The 19,704-nt window shown below is 44.1% G+C and overlaps 1 protein-coding gene across 1 annotated transcript in view; it reads left to right on the top strand.

The window, feature by feature from the left end:
- Positions 1–8,728: 8,728 nt before the first annotated feature.
- ASXL3 (ASXL transcriptional regulator 3) overlaps positions 8,729–19,704 on the top strand; it is a 154,607-nt gene continuing 143,631 nt past the window's right edge. Inside the window, exon 1 of the mRNA XM_054019987.1 lies at positions 8,729–8,817. Coding sequence (XP_053875962.1) covers positions 8,764–8,817 — 54 coding nt within the window. The 5' untranslated portion in view covers positions 8,729–8,763. The remainder of the gene's footprint in view (positions 8,818–19,704) is intronic.

The raw sequence follows: 19,704 nt of genomic DNA, 5'->3' as shown, positions 1-19,704 counted from the left end.
AATGCCAGTAACATGCCAGGTGTACCACAGCAAGTACATGCCAGGTGTTCTACAGCATGCATCTGCAGCAAGCACTGTAAATGCTTCTGAGCTAGGCCTTGTAGGTGCTAGTCCTGGAGGGTCCCAAAAATCACTCAGATACATGGCTAAGGGAAAGTATATTACTAGGGCTGGCAGGAAAGGAAAACATTGCAAATACCCTTGGCACAGAGTCTTACATACTTATGGTTCAGAATGAGCAATAGCAGTAAATGTTTGGGTCTCTGGGGTAGTCCAATTGAGAGTCAGGGCTCTTCAGACCTAATGCTTGGGTGCCCTTTCCAGGCCAAGCAAACGGGCTTGCAAGTTTCAAGCCCAAACTCAGTGTCTCTCATTCGGGGCCTGTGCACTGGTTCTCTGCCCAGCCACTGCTGCTTCCCCATAAGTCCCACACAGACCTGCACCTAGCTATAAGGTCCCACAGTCATAGCCTGTTCCACACACACTCTATCTGTTCCTGGCTCCAGCTTCTCTCCAGCTGTCTGCTTACCATGCTGTTGTGCTTCAGTTTCCCTACAGCTCCTCACTTCCATGTAGCCACTGCTCCCAATCAGAGCCCAGTCACTTCCCAGTTCAGGGTCTTTCCCCTGACCTGGCCAAGGGAAAGGGAAGTGCACTGGGGACAGGACTGATGAGAGTTGTAGTCCCCCTGCTTTGCAGAGACATCACCAAAAAAGTGTGGCAATAATATTTTTTTAAATGGGAAAAGTGTATTTTTCAGCATCTCAGAACCCAAAAATCAGTTTATTAATTATTATTAATATGTAGTATATTTGTTTCACAGTTAAGCCTTGAAAACCAAACCACGATCAGGGCTTCACTGCACTAGCTGCTGCATATATACATAGTAAGGCACAGTCCTTACTATGTATAAGCTTACAATCTAAATAGACAAGAAAGAGAGAAAGGAAGTATTACTATCCCCATTTACAGATGGAGAATTGAAGCAGAGAGAGATTAACTGACTTGCCAGAGGTTAGATAGGGAGTCTGGCAGAGTCAGAAACTGAATCCAGATTTCCTGAGTCACAGTTCAGTGCCTAAACTACAAGATTATTTTCCCTCTGTAGCTGATGGGATTTTACTTATAAACAATTGAAACTGTCTTGCATTCTTAACTCTAATTCTTACTATCTAGCAAACAATATGATCAGGTAAATTCTTGGTTATACCTTGTGGTTATATCAGCAAAACTTTTCCCATTTATTTTGAAATCTGAAGCTCCTAGTTCACATTTCATCGAGGGTGAAATCTTCTCCCGGGAAGAAATGCTAAGAACATGCCTTGATTTAATTTTGTTCACTAGGTTACCATCCTAAATCCTGAACTGCAATACCTCTGTTACTGTAATGCACTCTATTTAGTTTTTGGATGCAGTTCCATTTGATTATTTTATTCATTTCTTTCCTGTATTACTTTTACAAATATATTAACAGATACACATTTGAACAGATGAACAGCTATAGAGTGATGTTGCTAGAAAAAACTGGATAACACTGTTCACTATGGGCCATATCCAGCAAAAATTGTATATGGTCTTCTGAATCAGGAAAATCTCAAAATACATTAAATTGTTGTTGTGATGGGTTGGATCACAGAAACCCCCTTGGGAACTGCCAAGTGATGTGCCAAGACTACTTCTGCCCCTACTTTCCCTGCCAGCTCGGGACCCCAGCACCCTGTCTTGCTGAGCCAGACATGCCCATCTGCTCCAGCACAGACCCAGGGTCTGAATTACTTGCCCCAAAGCTGCAAACTTAACTGAAAGCAACTTACAGAAGTGTTCCAGTCTTTAACACTCAGATGTCCAACTCCCAGTGGGGTCCAAACCCCAAATAAATCCGTTTTACCCTGTATAAAGCTTATACAGGGTAAACTCATAAATTGTTTGCCCTCTAAAACACTGATAGAGAGACATGCACAGCTATTTGCTCTCCGCCCCCCCCCCATATTAATACATACTCTGGGTTAATTAATAAGTAAAAAGTGATTGTGTTAAATACAGAAGGTAGGATTTAAGTGGTTTCAAGTAGTAACAGACAGAACAAAGTGAATTACCAAGCAAAATAAAATAAAACACGCAAATCTAAGCCTAATACAGTAATACAACTGAGTACAGATAAAATCTCACCCTGAAAGATGATTCAATAAGTCTCTTTCACAGACTGGATGCCTTCCTAGTCTGGGCACAATCCTTTCCCCGGTACAGCCCTTGTTCCAGTTCAGGTGGTAACTAGGGGATTCCTCATGATGGCTCTCCCTTTTCTCTGTTCCACCCACTTATATATCTTTTGCATAAGGCAGGAATCCTTTGTCCCTCTGGGTCCCCCCCCCCCAATGGAAAAGCACCATGTTAAAGATGGATTCCAGTTCAGGTGACATGATCACAGGTCACTGTAACACTTCATTACCCACTTGCCAGCACACATATACAGGAAGATTTACAGGTAAAACAGAACCATCTGCAGTCAATTGTCCTGGTTAATGGGAGTCATCAAGATTCCAAACCACCATTAATGGCCCACTCTTTGCATAATTACAATAGGCCATCAGAGTTATATTTCATATTTCTAGTTTCAGATACAAACAGAGGTGAAAGTAAGCCAGTCTGGTCCAGTCCGGTGTATCGGCAAGAGTCGGTACGCCGTGCCGGACCGGACCAGCTTCTCCGGTGGTGATTTAAAGGGCCCAGGGCTCCAGCCGCTGCGGGGAGCCCTGGGCCCTTTAAATCACTGCCGGAGCTCCAGCAGCCGGGCTCGGGTGGGGATTTAAAGATCCCGGAGCTCCAGCCCTTGTGGGGAGCCTCAGGCCCTTTAAAGCACTGCCCGAGCCCCACTGCTGGAGCTCTGGTGGCACTTTAAAGGGCCTGGGGCTCCCCGCAGTGGCCGGAGCCTCTGGCCCTTTAAATTGCGGTGGCAGGGCTCGGGCAGCGCTTTAAAGGGCCCAGGGCACCCCGCAGTGGCAGGAGCACCGGGCCCTTTAAATCCCCGCCCAAGCCCTGCCGCCACTACCCCAGCCCTAGCCCAAGCCCTGCCACCCCGGGGTAACAGTGGCAGGGCTCCTGTGGTGATTTAAAGGGCCCGGAGCTCCCAAGGTGGCTGGAGCCCTGGGCCCTTTAATTCGCCCCTGAGCCCCGGGGCTTCCAGTTGCCTCTGCAGCTGGTAGTTCCGGGGTGATTTAAAGGCCCTGGGGCTTCCAGCCACAGCCAGAGCCCCAAGGCCTTTAAATCTTGAAAGGCCCTGCCTCTTCACGTTGAGGCCACGCCTCTTCCGGTTGAGGTCATGCCTGCTCAGGACTCCGGCATACCAGTAAGTCCTTTAAGTTACTTTCACCCCTGGATACAAGAGTGGTACATTTATACAAATAGGATGATCACACTCAATAGATTATAAGCTTTGTAATGATACCTTACAAGAGACCTTTTGCATGAAGCATATTCCAGTTACATTAGCATATTTTCATAAAATCATATAGAGTGCAACGTCACAGTTGAGTTTTTTCTTTTTATAATTAATATGGATAGAGAGAGAGGATACAGTAGACACAATTGTAAGATATCAGAGGGTTCTGATGACATTGTCATGACCACAAGAGTGAAGCTTGAATAATTTTTGATGTGAGAATGACAAGACATTTTTAACTATATTATTCACTGTTTTAAATGATATCATAAACTTTCAAATCTCAGAAGCAGAGATGGACTCTGATGATACTCAGGGTTTTAAGTAGTTTGTTAAATTCTATGATTGTGGATTTGACAATTTTTTTTATTTCCATTTATTCTTTTGTGCTGTGTTATATGTTACTAACCATGGCCCTGTCCTGATTAGGTTACATAAGGAGTGATTTATTTTGCGATGTTTTCATCTTTGGGAGAGGTTTTGGTTAAAGGCTTATAGTTTTTATTTTTGTTGCAGGATTTTTTGCATAATATCTTCACTAGATCTCTATGCAGAAGACCATTTACGTGGTGCATAGACCCTCCACTGGCCCTTTGCTCAGAGTAGATCTGAGCATGTGTGTGAGAGAATGGAAAAATGTGGGGAAAAATCATTTTGTTTCAACTAGAAAATGATTTTATTTTTAGTTCACTGAACCCCCTCCCCAAAATAAAGTAGTTGGGGTCAAATGAGAGGTAGCGGGGAGAAGCAGAGCGGCGGCACGCCCGGGGGAGCAGGCGGAGCAGAGGTGAGCTAGGGCGGGATGTCGCGGGGGGGCCCGCAGGAAGCAATGGAGGGAGGGGGGAAAATGCGGCATGCCCGGGGGAGGAGGCGGGGCGGGGATTTGGGGAAGGGGTTCGGAAGGGGTGAAGTTGGGGTGGGGCCAGGGCAAGTTCGATATAATGCGGTTTCACCTATAACGCAGTAAGATTTTTTGGCTCCCGAGGACAGTGTTATATCAGGGTAAAGGTGTATGTGGAAGACAACTGGAAGAAGTTAAAACAGCATTTCACTCTGTATCTTCAAGATAAAAAGTAAAAAGTGAGTAAAAAGGAAGTCATTCAGAAAGGAGTCTTATTTTTGACAGGGGGGCACGGAAAAAAAAGGGGGGGTGGCCAAAAATTTTTTTGCGTGGGGCGGCAAAAATCCTAGAGCCGGCCCTGCCTACCACTACACTTCTTTTTTTCCACCCTTCAGTTTGTTTATTTGTTTAGACTTCCCAACCTTTACCATTATAATTCCCCACACCATTGTTTGTTTATATTCATTTCTGCCCCCAGCAGCCATCCTCATTGCTCCCTTCTGTCCAGGAGGTCACTGCCTCCTTACCTAGCCGTCTTTTTCTGTTTGAGGACAGCCTTACCTTGCTTCTCCTGCTTTTCAATTTGTTTCCCTTCCCATCCCACTGGCCCGCTGAAGTCTGTTGCTTCCCTCCCTACACATCTATGTATATTGTGCCCGTGATTATACTTTATCCCCTCGTCTTTTGTTTAACTCCCCCATTCACTTCTCAACTTCACATATGTGCCCCATCACGCCCAAGTAACTGGAGGAGCCGATCCTCCCTTCTTCCCTTTCTCCGCTATCCCTTCCTTTTTTCTCTCCTGCCCACCTCCACTGGATGCTTCCTCCATCTGCCTTGCAAGATTGACCCCAGCCACAGGTGAGGCTTCTACTCTGGTGGCTTCATTCCTCCAGGGAGGGAGTTCTTAGTCACTGATGATGCAGCCCTTGGCTTTCTCCCCCACCTGCCTCTGTGGTCACCACTGTATCAAGCAGAGCTGGAGTCAGAGGGCCCATGTTCCCTGGAGGAACTGTTATTGCAGAAACACCAGGAAAATGGACTGTGAGGTGTTGGGCTGGAAACAACTCAGCCTCCTGGGCAGAGCAGTGCATACAGGTTAATAAAGTTCCACTTGTTCAGTTTAACCTGTATTCAGTTTCACTCTTTGTGAATGAAACATGGTGGGGTGCTCATCAACTGTGGAGTCTACTTTCACGCCCTTATTGTCTCATGTATTTCAGAAGAGTTCCTTTGTGCAGTGTCCACTGAATCTTTGAATCCTTCAACTCCTTTGTGGAACAGTGAGTTCTGTCTGGAGTTCTCTGCTTATATCCCCACCCAGAAACCCTGTGACCTTTGTTCCTCATCCCTGTTGTTTTTCATTATTTGTCCCAAGAATACTGCTGTTTTTCTCATTCCTGTGCCCCTTCTCAGTTGACAGGCAGGCCTTTAGTTTTGGATGAGCTTAGGTCTGCCCACCCCTGATACAAATATTCACATTGTCTCTGCATGTTCAGTAAACACTACATGGAAAAGGAGTAAAAAAAAAAAAATTAAAAAAATACCCCGAGTGGAAGAAATGAGCAGTTAAAAGCTCCACCAGAGCTGAAACTCTCTAGGTACACCTCTACCCTGATATAACGTGACCTGATATAACACGAATTTGGATATAACGCGGTAAAGCAGCGCTCTGCAGGGGCGGGGCTGCGTGCTCCGGCAGATCAAAGCAAGTTCGATATAACGCGGTTTCACCTATAACGCAGTAAGATTTTTTGGCTCCCGAGGACAGCGTTATATCAGGGTAGAGGTGTATGTGGAAGACAACTGGAAGAAGTTAAAACAGCATTTCACTCTGTATCTTCAAGATAAAAAGTAAAAAGTGAGTAAAAAGGAAGTCATTCAGAAGGTAGCCTTATTTTTGACAGTATTTGTATTTAGCTTGTGCATAGTCATCTAGACAAGCGATGGCATCTTCAGTGGCATGATGCAGTTCTTCTAGGCCACCGCTGAACCTAGTCAGCTGGCATTCCTCGACGATGTGCGTCATCGTCTGTGTTGTGCTGCAGCTTTACAAAGGGCTGTAATGAAATCCCCAGCGGTACTGGTTGGCTGCACAGAGACCTTGCCTGATCTGGAACCTATTTAACAGGGACCATTGGCGACGGGGCAGGTCAAAACCAGGTGGGCAAATTGTGGGGTTGGCAACGAGGGACTGGTTGGGGATTATAACCATATCCATTCCTCTTGCCAGAGTGTTTCCGCCCTAACATCCTGGCGTGACGGATGAGACCATAATGGGTGACATGACGGCAAATGTGCAGCTGCTACTTTAAAAAAGTCATTGTGCAATGGCAGGCTTGGGTTGGCATCAGGGCCGTCCCTAGCCATTTGGGTGCCCTACGCAGCCCCCCCCCCGCAGGGGGCCTGTGTGAGGCCCCATGCCTCCCCGCCCCTGGGTCTGGGAGGCAGGAGCTGGGGGGTCATTTTTGGGGGCTCCACAGGCCCAGAGTGGCCCGGGGAATTAGCAGAGGGCTGGGAGCAGCCTGCTCAGCTTCCCTCGCCCTGGCCCCAGCCGTGTCGCTCGGGGGAGGGGGCTTGGAGAAGGGCTCCCCCACGCAGTGGCGGGAAGCGGCGCAGCCCGGCCCCAGCCCGCTCTACTCTGCCATCTCCCAGCCGCAGCGCTCCGCTTCCTGCTGCTGATGAGAGCCAGGGGCGGTCCCTTCCCCAACCTGAGTGACATGGCTGGGGCTGGGGCAAGGGAAGAGGAGCGGGCCAGCGGCAGAGCAGGGGGGAAGGGTAAGAGGCAGGGTGGAGGGAGTTGTCTGGGGCCCCACACAGGGCCGGCTTTAGGAAGTGCGGGGCCCAATTCGAACATTTTCGGTGGGGCCCCGTCAGGGATGGCTGCGGGCAGGGGGTGCGGGGCAGGCTGCAGACAGGAGCTGGCTGCAGGCAGGGCAGGGGGTGCAGGGCTGGCTGCAGGCAGGGCAGGGGGTGCGGTGCTGGCTGGAGACAGGGGCTGGGCAGGGGTGGGCAAGGGGTGCGGGGATGGAGGCAGGGCAGGGGGTGCAGCAGGGGCTGGCTGCAGGCAGCGGGTGTGGGGCTGGATGGAGACAGGCGCTGGCTGCGGGCAGGGGGTGTGGGGCTGCTGCGGGCAGGGGTGTGTGTGGGGCTGGCTGGCTTCAGGCAGGGCCGCAGGGGGGTGCGGCAAGGGTTGGCTGGAGACAGAGCAGGGGGTGCAGGGCTGGTGCGGGCAGGGGGTGCGGGGCTGGAGGCAGGGCAGGGGGTGCAGGGCTGGCTGGAGATGGGGGCTGGCTGTGGGCAGAGGGTGCAGCAGAGGCAGCTAGAGCCCCGGCCCTTTAAATAGCCCCCGAACCCCCTGGTTTCCCAGGGCTCTGGGGGCTATTTAAAGGGCCTGGGGCTCCCTTGCTTCTACTGCCCCAGCCCTTTAAATAGCCGAGGGAGCCCTAGGGAAGCGGCGGGGCTCCGGCGGCTATTTAAAGGACTGGGGCGGCAGAGGCAGCTGGAGCCCCGACCCTTTAAATAGCCCCCAGAGCCCTGCACCCCTACACCAGGGCTCCAGCAGTGAGGCTCTGGTGGCAATTTAAAGGGCCTGGGGCTCCAGCCCCTGCTGGGTATGGTTGTGGTACGGGAAGTGCAGTGGAGCTACAGTGTGTGGATGTAAGTGTGTCTCAGGGATCTACATGGATGGGGGCTATGGATGCAGATTTTAATTTTTGTAACCTACACTGTTCTGATTCTTTAAGGTGTATATATTGCTTGGCAATAGCCCTAATAGGTTTGCTAGGATTTAAAAATAAATGTTTTATTTTATAATTGAAAGCACAGCAAGCCAGCTCTAATAGGCATCACCTTTAAATGTCCACGTTGTTGCCATAGTGCCTAGCAGTCCCCACACACATTATAATAACCACAGCGCTGCCCCTCCCACGACAGACGCGCACACAAGTCTCTGGCTTTGCCTAGCAATTTTGGCAACAGCGCGCAGCGGATCGTATCCACGCTGCCCAGGAGACACTACGCTTCCAACGGGGCAATGCTCCAGCTCGCTCCGCCGCTGGCTGCGCATTGCACCCTGGGATGTGTAGTCTCCGCTTAGCGCTCCCCCCCCCCCCCCGTTGGGCAGGGGCAGTCGCCCTAACAGCTCTCGCGAGGTTTTTGAATCGCTCTGGTCTCGCGCGCGGTTTCCTCGCGAGGGCGGCCGCCTTGGCTGGGATGTTTGGTGCGGTCGCCATTCCCCTGTGTGACGTCATAGTGCATTGTTGTGAGAGTAGCGGAGCATCCCTCAAGCTGTCAGCTGTGCTGCTGCGGGAGCCCGAGCCCGAGCCGGCCCAGCCCCCTTCTCCTCCCCCCGCTCCGGGGGCTCCGGAGCTCCGCGCCCGTGTAGCCTTGTCTGTGTGGAACCCCTCCGGGCCCCCCTCCCCCGCACGCTCCAGTCCGCCCTCCCCCCGCCCCCCTAGAACCATCTCAATGAGATGCAAACATGAAAGACAAGAGGAAGAAGAAGGACCGCACCTGGGCCGAGGCTGCCCGCCTGGTAGGTGCCGCGTTCGCATGGTGCGGGCAGGCGAGTCCCCGGCGAGTGGAGGGGGCAGTCAGCCCCGTACAGACCCCCCTCCCCCCGGCTTTGTTGCAATCAGTAGGGCATGTTGGAGTGAGCGTGCAGGGCTGGGTGAGCGAAGCGATTGACTCGCCGGGCGGTAGCGGGTGTGAGTGGCTGCCTCCCCCCTTACGTGGGTGTGTGAGGGGCTAAGGGGCTAGCCAGGGGAATCCCCCCCCCACACACACACACACACTGCGTGTGAAGTTCCCTCTTCCCCAGGGGGCGCCTCCTTTCCCTGGTATGCGTGTGTGTGAAATTACAAGGGTAGTCCCTCTTGTAGTGTGTATATGTGGGAGAGACATAGCTCTCCCTTTTCCCTTTAATGTGTGGGGAAATAGCTACACCTTTCGTTAGTGTGTGTCGAAAAATATCCACTTTGTGTGTGTGAGAGAGAGAAATTCCCTTCTCCCTGTCCCATGTATTTGTTTCAAATATCCCAGAAAAGTCTCCCCCTCCCCCCTTTAAAATATATGTAAGTGAAAGATCCAAGGATTTCCCATCACTCCATTAGTGTGTGTAGGAGAAAGAATTATCCAGGGATTCCTCTCCACCCATCTGTGTAGAGAAATAGCCCAGGCAATCAATCCCACCCCTCAGAAAGCTATTTGGCTCTAAAGACTTCATGTGTTCCCAGAGGGTTGGGGAATTATTTGTCACCCTCTTTCTCCAGTATCTGTTTTATGTGACTTTGTTTTATTGTTCGCTAAGTGTATTAGGACACTTCATTTACTTTGTGCTTCAGAACCCTTTTGTGTGAGTTCTCTCCATTCTAAGAATTTCACAGTGTGTGTGTATGATACAGCATGTGTGGTTGTACATTATAGTGCGTATGCCTTCCCTGAAGATGGGGTTATTTCAGCATCAGTTAGATGCGGTTATAGAAAGAGGACAGCTAGAAAGATCTGCTGCTGTTTATATTGGGGTTTTTTTGGGTATTCATATCAATTTCATATTTTACTGATTATTTCAACAATTAAATTAGTATTGAAAGAATGTGATCCTTTTCTTGTGGTGCTAGTGAGTGTCTGTTTTATTTATTTTTTGTCTTAGAATGGCTGTGAAGCACAGTCCTTTTTGAAAGGATGTGTCTTGTGGGACTATGGAGCATTACGTAGGAATTTCAGCCTTTCAGTGCTTCCACGGCATAATTTATATCAAAATAGGAGGCAGTCCTAACTATAGATATCACTGCCAGTGCCTCATAGGAGTCTTGCATTGATTGAACATATAAGGTTCATTGTGGTAAAAAATTACTACAGTTAGTTCAGCTTTAGCAAGGGTGGTCTGATGTAGGCACTTTTAGAGTTGAAAAATATGCCTGTCTAAAACAGGAAATGTGCCAGGCCCAAGGTTCTTACTTTCTCACTATTGTCTTTCCTTAATTCTGCAGATCCTGGTAAAGGAGTAAGTGTATTAAGAGGGCACTCTCTTCCCCAAACTAATGACTAGAATAGATGTTCCCAAACTCGTGAACTTTATAGCTCTTTATGGTTGTTTGTGACTGTGATTTGTGGCTGTCTTTTGTTATACTGTAAGCTGCTAAACTTCATTAAAAGACATTTAAAATACATGGAATTCTATCCTAACGTTAGTTTAGCATGTAAGCAATTGCTGTAGCTGCCACAGGGAATATAAGCCATCATGAATGGGAAGGGAGATGGTCCGTGCAAGCGAGGAAAATCTCTGTTAAGGTGTAGTCAACTCTGTGGAAAAGTTCAATAGCTTCTAGAACATAGATTGAGCTGTTATAAATAGGGAAGCTCTCTCTGTTTGAGTTGCATTCTTTTTCTCACTCAGAACAGCCTTGATTGTGTAAACCTACTAGGACTGGTAGTTGCTTTATATGAAGAGTGGGTGATGAAGCACGTTGCCTGTTTTACAAAATGTTCAGCCTCCCAAAGTTACTAAATTATCCAGAAGCTTGTCCGTAATCTGTTTCCTATACGACTTATGCATAGACTGCTTGCTTTGACCCTGATTCTGCATCAGGATCTACTAGTGCAGGGATTCATGCTAGCAGATCTTTATTGAGGCCAAATTTATGGAGTCCTTATATTATTTTATGTAAAGGACCTGATGGTTCATTATGATTCCATTTTCTTGGAATACATCAATAATGTATTACTGCAAGGCTTGATTAAATCAATTTCTTTCCAAGGACAAGTAAAGAATGAAGTGATTGATACATACTCACAAGTAATGACTCATGAGCTAGCTAGATCAATATCTATGTTATAAAATTGATTGGCTTCTGAATTTCTTTATTTTTAAGAATAGGAAGGTTGAATTAATAAGTTATAAGTACTGATACCCATTTTTTATATTTCCTATAAAAAGCCTACAAGTGTGTTAAGCTTGTAAAGTGAAGTACTCCCAAGTTATGAAATAACCTTAACTCTGCTCCCTTGTGTATGTGTATGCATTACAGTACAGTCTCTAAATTACATGTTCATGCACTATTTTTCCATAGCACCTCTAGCTCACACAATACAGAATGGGGACAGTGCTCAGTGAATGAAATAGCTGTTGAGTTTTTCACTTTGTACTCTTTGTTCCTCCAGTATGTGGTCCCATGCTTCAAGTACTGCATATTTTCCAAACTGTGGACTAACTAAAATGCTTTTTTCTCTTATTTGACACTCATCACTGTAGTACCTGAGAGCCTTGCAAATGTAAATTGATTTAGCCTTACAACAGGTTTGTGAAGTTAAGTATTATTTATTATTATTATTTTATTATTATTTTACCTATGCAGAACCGAAGCACAAAGAGATTAAATGTGTTGTTCAAGGTTGCATAGGAAATCTCTGAAAGAGGCAGAAAAAGAATGCAGATTCCCTGGGTTGCAGTCTAGTTCCTTAGCCCTAAGCTGTACACTAGTCATGGTAGAAGTGGATATAGTGATGTCTGTAGCATCCTCACTTCAAACTCACATGCCCCATACAACAATTACATAGAATAAAGCAGGGGTAATCTGGACCCTGCACCCATATCATTACACAGCCCTGTCTTATTCCTTGTTCAGCATGCACAATGAAAGAGGCAGCAGTTCTGCAAAAAAATCCAGTAAATTATTTATAATAAGACAGTTTTGTAATGCATATGTCCAAGCAATCAGGCTTAAGGTTGATAGGCAACCTTACATTTATCATTTCTTGATACTTGAATACATCGTCTTTGTCATCTTGACATTCTTGTAATGTTTTTTTTATAGAGTCTTAATGTAAGAAGAAACTAACAAATGCCACTATAGTCAGCTGTTTACTATATCTCACATTAAAATATTTTATACTGTGCAATAAATAAGGCAGGAACCCTGGAGACATTCCTTGACCTGTATTTTGTGGAGGATGGCAGGGTTCCTTTGAGGTCTAACTACTTTCCATATGTAGCACCCTACCTCTTTCCTCACTCACCTCCACTAATCAGAGAGAAAAACGTAGCCCTTTTTTAATGGGGGAGAGAGGAGGAGAGTACAATTGAACTGTTTTGGCTCATATATTCTTTAAACTTAATTGTTTGCTCAGAGAGAGCAAATCTGCCAAATTTCAGGAAAAAGCTTAAAAAAGACTTAAAAAGTTAAAACAACTGACAATGACACCATTGAATGGAAAAGCTTGTGCCTCCTCAGTTCTAGGTGTTCTTAAAACCAAAATTGTAAGTCCTGAAATATTGTTAACTTCTGTCCTATACTAATTTGGTGCCTTGAGTTGGATTTTCCAAGTTCATTGGTTGCACAAGACATACATAGTACAGATGCATCACAAAATAATTGATTGTAGACCAGCTGTTTATATTTTTAGTAGATGTCATAAGCCAGCAGTTCTGGTAACTTTTGTCTCTATGTAGTTTCACATTCTAAGTTCATCAGTCACTTTAAAATTGAGGAAGACTCTAAAATAATTAAATGAATGTAGATTTACAAATGTGTGGCTATTGGGGAATGAATGGATCACTTGGAAAATTTCAACGCAAATTTGAAGTTAAATTGAAGGGGTTTGTTCTTTTGAGGTTCAGTCCTTCAATGGTATAGATCAGAGTTGTCATAGAACAACACTCAGCCATTAGTTATGGCTGCCAGACATACTGCTTTACTTATGACCCAGATAGGTTAAATAGGCTTGAAGGGAGCAGATGCTGCAGGCTGGTAAACCCTCAAGACCAGTGTGGCCAGTATATTTCATGAGGCATTGAGCATCTGCCTATAAAGGATGGTGTTTTATCAGAACCATTTGAAAGAATTTCTGTGACTAACTTGCCCTCATCACTGTCCTTTTCTCTTTATTCTAAGCACAGCTCTAAAGCATACTTAAACTCTAACTTCCACTTGATAGTGGGAGTAGCTGAAAATTCTGAAACTGGTAGATTTTCACATCACTTATGTTCACTAGATTACCCCCTGCATGCCTGCTTTTCCTCCTCCAAGCCCTGTTCATAATTAAATGAATGTAGAGGTTTGCTCCAATTGCTTAGCATTGTGCATGTTTTGCTGCACTATGCTGAATCTTCTTGGTACAGGGGATGAGTGAACCGGGTGTTCTGATGCTTTGGTTCTGCGTATTTATTTTTGTAGCTTCCTGGCGCTACAGGTCTTAGTTAAGAATAAATTATTGTTCCTACATAATAGTTTAAATTAAAAGACTTTTTTTTTTTTAAGTAGCAAGTATGTATGCAAATTACTTAAAGAAATTGCTGCTTTAAAGAATAACTACTTTGGAGATGTGGTTGTTAGTCTGTATGTTACCGTTTAATGTGGCTGGCTGTCCAAATCTAGTTATCGGTCACTTGTCCTCTGTTCTACTGAGATTGTGAAGTTGAAGTAGATCATACAGTGGTATGGAATTATATTGCAGTATGTCTTTATATTTGAAGCCCACAAATGAGACCAAAAATCAGAATTGTAACATGTATAGCTAGAGCTTTGTAATACCTTTTGACTTTTGTCTCCAGTCTTCACTCTTGTTACTATAAATACAGTTTAAAACATTATGAAAGGAAGTTCATGCATTTCTAAAAATGGGGATTTGACATGACTTTGTTTTACTACACTAAGGGTTTCTTTGTTGTTGGCTTAACAGAGACCTACTATTATTTCCATATTTCTTCTAAGTTCATTCTTTTTTAGACATGCAGAAATATTGCTGCTTCGGGAGGTTTTGATGGCCTTTCACTTTGATCCACAATCAATGTTGCTTTGAAGATCTGTGGGGTTTTTAAATGTTATTTATTTGCCCTAGAGCTTTCTCAGATTTCTTTTTTTTTTTTATTCAAAGCAATTGCTGCACTTGTTAGGTAGCACAATTCCTCCATCTATTTCTTTACCTTCTGTTGTTGCATGTACATAGCAGCACCACTCTTTGTTAGTATTGAGTATTCTTGAGATTAGTAGATTTAAAAAAAAAGATTTAAAAAGGTGAACTGCAAATAAAATGTCAACTTAATTTACTTGTCCAGTATGTGGACAGTGATCCTATTAATTAGAATGAGAGACATTAATCTTATAAACAACTAAGCCTTACCTTTTTCTCTGAGATGTTCTGAAGACATGTCTGTCTTGATCAACTGTGATGCCTCAGGTACCAATGAGGTAGTCTGGAGCATGGAGCCAGACCTCTGAATATAGATATTGAAGAAAAGAGGAATATGTTATATAATTTTAAAGTAACTTGGAAAACTACACAAAGCCCTTGGAAGAGCCCTCAGCTCCCTACAGATGGGTTCAGTGCTCCAGAAAGCTTCCTTAGTAGTTGTGATATCACAGCATGGGGCCCAATGGAGTATTGCAGAGAATCAGGAGCCAGATGTCTGTGAATTCCCAAGACCTGAAATAGAACAGAAAAGGGCAAATTTGGATTGTTCATGGGCCCAATCCTGCAAGATGCTGCGTGCCTTCAGTTTCCTTTGTTGTGATTTGGAGTGGAGCCTGCTCAGCATCTCCCAAGAGGTCCTCTGCACATAGTCTGATCTGGCCTTACATGCTAAATGCCTATCTTTGCCTTTTCAATGAGGGCATTCAATCCACATGTATTGCTGAAGTCAATAGAATTTACCTTTTATGTTTGCAGTCACCTTTAGATAACACCCATGCGCGAAACTATTTCCTGTTACATATAGCATCTCATTTCCTCTTCCAGTTTTCTGACTTAAAATAAGCAATTGTCTACTTCCCCCATCCCAGGTGTTGCATTCTGAGAATTATAGATATATATAATTTTATATATATATATATAAAAAAAAGCAAAGCAACAAGAAAATTGTTTTTTTAATTTTATTTGTGTTGTGTTATTCCCTAAAGGCCCCAGTCAGTATCAGGGCTGCATTGTTCTAAATGAAGACGTGATCCCTGACCCAAAAAGGTTAAAACCTAAATAGAAACAAGGCACAGGTGAGTGTTTATAAAACAATGAGAGAAGAAGGATGAAGTAACATTGGCTGACTGTGGACAGCTTGATGATTCTGAATCATTTGGATATTTTTAGTAAACAAATTAATATTAGCCATTCATCAGGTAAGTGGTCAATAGCAAAAGAGGGTTTTGAGGTAGATGTTGTAAAGCTGTTCTGGTTAGTTCTGGGAAGGCTTTCCATGCAGAAAGGGTAATGTGTAAGAAAGCAGAAACGTGGAAGAAGTGAACAAATGCATGGCTGAGCGGACTGGCATAACTGGTGAACTAGAAGGGCAGGATACAATATAAGTGATGAGGAACAATAGGTAGAGATGGATAGAGTGAAGGGCATGAGGATTAAATCAAGGTATAAATGTAAAGCAGTTGAGGATCAGACAGAGGACCAAAAAAAAAAAGGATGTGATTTAGAACAATGGGTTAGAAGATTTTAGTGGCTACGCTTTGTATGGATTGGAAGGTGATGAGCACCTGTCTGAGCCACTATGTTTATCATTTGATGAGCTGATTTAAAAAAAACCACAAAAAAACTTCAAGCTGCTTTCTTCTCTTCATTTTAGTTGGATCTCTAAAAATGGATCTTCTTAATTGTTTCTCTTCAGGCATCTGTTACAGTTAGTATATTTTGGAGTTACTGTCTAATGATAGAGTAGATGTATTTGAAAAAGAACAAAGATCCTGTCCACCCCTTCATGAGGTTCTCTGCCCTGCATAGGTGCAGCTTCTGTCTAATATACCACCATAAAGATTCTTTATATTACTAACATTTGAAGTGATTAAAATTTGGATTATATTAAAAAATATTTTTCACCCTCTATACAGTTTTCTGTTTTTATTTTGGTTAGTTTGGGCCAGGGGTCGGCAACCTTTCAGAAGTGATGTGCCAAGTCTTAATTTATTTATTCTAATTTAAAGTTTCACATGCCAGTAATGCATTTTAACATTTTTAGAAGGTCTCTTTCTATAAGTCTGTAATATATAACTAAACTATTGTTGTATGTAAAGTAAATAAGGTTTTTAAAATGTTTAAGAAGCTTCATTTAAAAGCAAATTAAAATGCAGAGCCCCCCAGACCGGTGGCCAGGACCCGGGCAGTGTGAGTGCCACTGAAAATCAGCTCGCGTGCTGCCTTTGGCACGCGTGCCATAGATTGCCTACCCCTGGTTTGGGCAATGAAAATAAACTGGTTAATTTCACTGTAGTTCGCATGCACTAGCAGAGTACTGCAATGTCTGAGTTGCAAGCCCTTTAGGCCAATGTTTAAGTCTGAAAACAAAACAAAACAAAAAAGTCCCTACTGTCTAAACTTTGGTCCTGACCTACATAAGTGTCCCTGTAACAGAAAGTGAAGTTTGATGTCTGATGTGTGCATAGGGAAGTGCTCCTGAAAATCACAGATGCAGAGAGAACTATCAGTTTAAATTTAAAAGAACACTGCACCTATCTGCTCTTCTCAGCATTCTTAAAACTTGCATGTTAAGAAACCCCTTATGTATTACCTGAAATGCCATTAAAGGCTGAAGTTACTTAGATATTGAAGTAAGTGTGTGTGTGAGCGAGAGAGAGAGAGATCTGGGAAGTCTAGAAAACTACTGGAAGTACTAATGTTCCAAAAACCTGTATTTAGACATATATTCATACAGAATTTGTTTATGTGGTAGGCATATTATAAAACCCTTTTAAAGTTTTCTGTATCCTTGTATTTTGCTACATACCAATCTCTTGAACTTTAAAATGCAAACTTGCATGCCTCTTCTGTGTGGGAGCAGCAATATTGGCAAAGGGCCAGGGAAAAGTGGCAGAGAGGAGTTGGAGAACTACAGTGGGGGAAAAGATGCAGAAGTGCACGCACACTGTATGAAGTGGAACAAAAAAAAAACCAATATCCCAGGAGGAAACCAAAATTCCATGATAGAGAAGGAGAGAAGTGGAAAGAGAGAGAGAGAGAAATTAATTTTCTTAATTTTGGGATGACACTTTATTGGACTGTCAGCTACTTATTTAAGTGAAGTGGTAACACAATAATCTCAAATAATACTTCCCTGCTAAATTTTTGTTTTCATGAGATTTTTTGAAGTATGGAGATTAAAACAACAAATCAAAGAATCCTGTTCTCTGTAGAAACTATTGTGACACTCTGTACCTCGGGGGAACACCCTGCACCCCCATGTTCATCCTTATAATATCTTTGTGTGGTATCCAATGTAAAGTTTGTCGTGTCGGGTGTCTTTAGAAGGCTCATGATGCACTGAGCATTGTTGTTTTAGTAATGTTATCGGTTGTAATTTCATGTATATAGTTATGAGGCTCAAAATGTCTTCTCATGTCTTAAAACAAGCCCAGGCAAAAACTCCCCCAGAGCAGAGGGGCAGTTCACACCTCATCAGGGCATGTATGGAACAAACCCAGCCCAGCCTCACAGGAACAAAGGACACTGGCCTAGGCAGCAACAAAGGATCTGTTGGACTCTCGAGTGAGTCACCTCCCTTCCCTTGTCAGTTTGGGACTTTGATGAGATAATGCTCACCAGACCCTGAAAGAGGGGTGTGGAGGGCACAGCTAAGAGGGAAGAAAGAACATCATAAAAGGGAGAGACGTTTGCCATGCTCTCCCTCTCTTCCACCTCCATCTACAGACACCACCACCAAACGACTGAAGTGCTGATCAAAGGGGAGGGCAACCAGCCAGCCGGTGGTGAGAAGCATCCAAGTTTCTAAGGGCACTGAAAGTGTTAAGATCAGCTTACAATGAGTTTTGCTTTTATTTCATTTGACCAGATCTGACTTGTTGGGCTTTGACTTATAATCACTTAAAATCTATCTTTTGTAGTTAATAAATTAGTTTGTTTATTCTACCTGAAGCAGTGAGTTTGGTTTGAAGCATGTCAGGGACTTCCCTTGGGATAGCAAGCCTGGTACATATCAACTTAATTGTTAAATTGACGAACTCATATAAGCTTGCAGTGTCCAGCGGGCATAACTGGACACCGCAAGACGGAGGTTCCTAGGGCTGTGTCTGGGACCGGAGATATTGGCTAGTGTCATTAAGTTGCAGAATCCATGCAGCAGCTGGATTAAAAGTGCTCACTCACATAGCTGGGAGCAGCTTTCATGCTAGAGGCTGTGCATGAACAGCCTGGGAGTGGGGGTTCTCACAGCAGAGCAGGGTAAGGCTGGCTCCCAGAGTCAAGGATTGGAGTGACCTAGTAAATCACGGGTCCAGATAACACCAGGGGAACGTCACAACTATAATTAGAACTTTTGGGAAATGAACTACTGTGTTTCTTATTACATCACATTCCAACTAATTTTAGGAAAATTTGCCTTTATCCATTTCAACCAAGAGAATATTGCAAAGGTTTTTTAAAAAAAACCCCAACCCTTTAGAAATAAATGAAAAGACCCACTTGTCTTATGAAATATTTTCCTCTCCTTTGAGTGATAGATAATCCTTTCTACTAATAAAAAGAACAGGAGTACTTGTGGCACCTTAGAGACTAACAAATTTATTAAAGCATAAGCTTTCGTGGGCTACAGCCCACTTCTTCGGATGCATCTGAAGAAGTGGGCTGTAGCCCACGAAAGCTTATGCTCTAATAAATTTGTTAGTCTCTAAGGTGCCACAAGTACTCCTGTTCTTTTTGCGGATACAGACTAACACGGCTGCTACTCTGAAACCTTTCTACTAATGGAATTTTCATTGTTGGTGTCACCTGATCTTGTCCAGATTGCTTCTAGAAAAGCAATGCTTATATGTGTACCTATCTTGGAATCTCTTTTGCAAAAAAGCCCTCTTCCATACTTTTTGAGGATGAGACTACTGCTGTTTTTTGTTTAGTAACCAGAAATACTGATGTATTTTCTTACCGTTGAAGAATATAACATCGAAATGTTCCACAAATAGATTTGTATTTATGGGTCATAATATCTGGAACAGTTTAAGGCAAAATCCACCTTCCTGCATATAAGCCAAAAGGCTTATCCAGCCACTGCATTGTATTGCCTTATAGGCAGAAGATGAACTGGATGGCTACCCTGGAGGCCAATGCTGAGGCATCATAACCTTTGTGTAAAGTGACCTTTCGTTTTTCTGTTAACAGGATTTTTTAGGGAAACATGGTTTTCTAAGACCACAGTCATTGGAACTCTTGGGGAGTCTGTGTAACTTGCATGGGATTTTGGTAATGAATGTTTTGAGTCTATAGCCCTGATGTGTGTTAGAATTCTTTTCAAAGCTTTTGTGAATAGGCAAGGGCCTTTTCTTTTCTTTTAGGATACCAATTTTACAATAGTGTTCCATATCCTTAAAATAAAAATATTCCGAGATTGCTCCATTGAGCAAGAGAGTTCATTCTGTGGTAGAGCACCAATAGAGTTGAAGGATAAGACAGTTACATTTTTTTCCTGTGGACTGCAGGT

This window comes from Malaclemys terrapin, chromosome 2 (assembly GCF_027887155.1).
Source record: "Malaclemys terrapin pileata isolate rMalTer1 chromosome 2, rMalTer1.hap1, whole genome shotgun sequence".
Classification (NCBI taxonomy): Eukaryota; Metazoa; Chordata; order Testudines; family Emydidae; genus Malaclemys; species Malaclemys terrapin.
The sequence above is the reverse complement of the archived record's forward strand: the minus strand, read 5'-3'. Positions and strand labels throughout refer to the sequence as shown.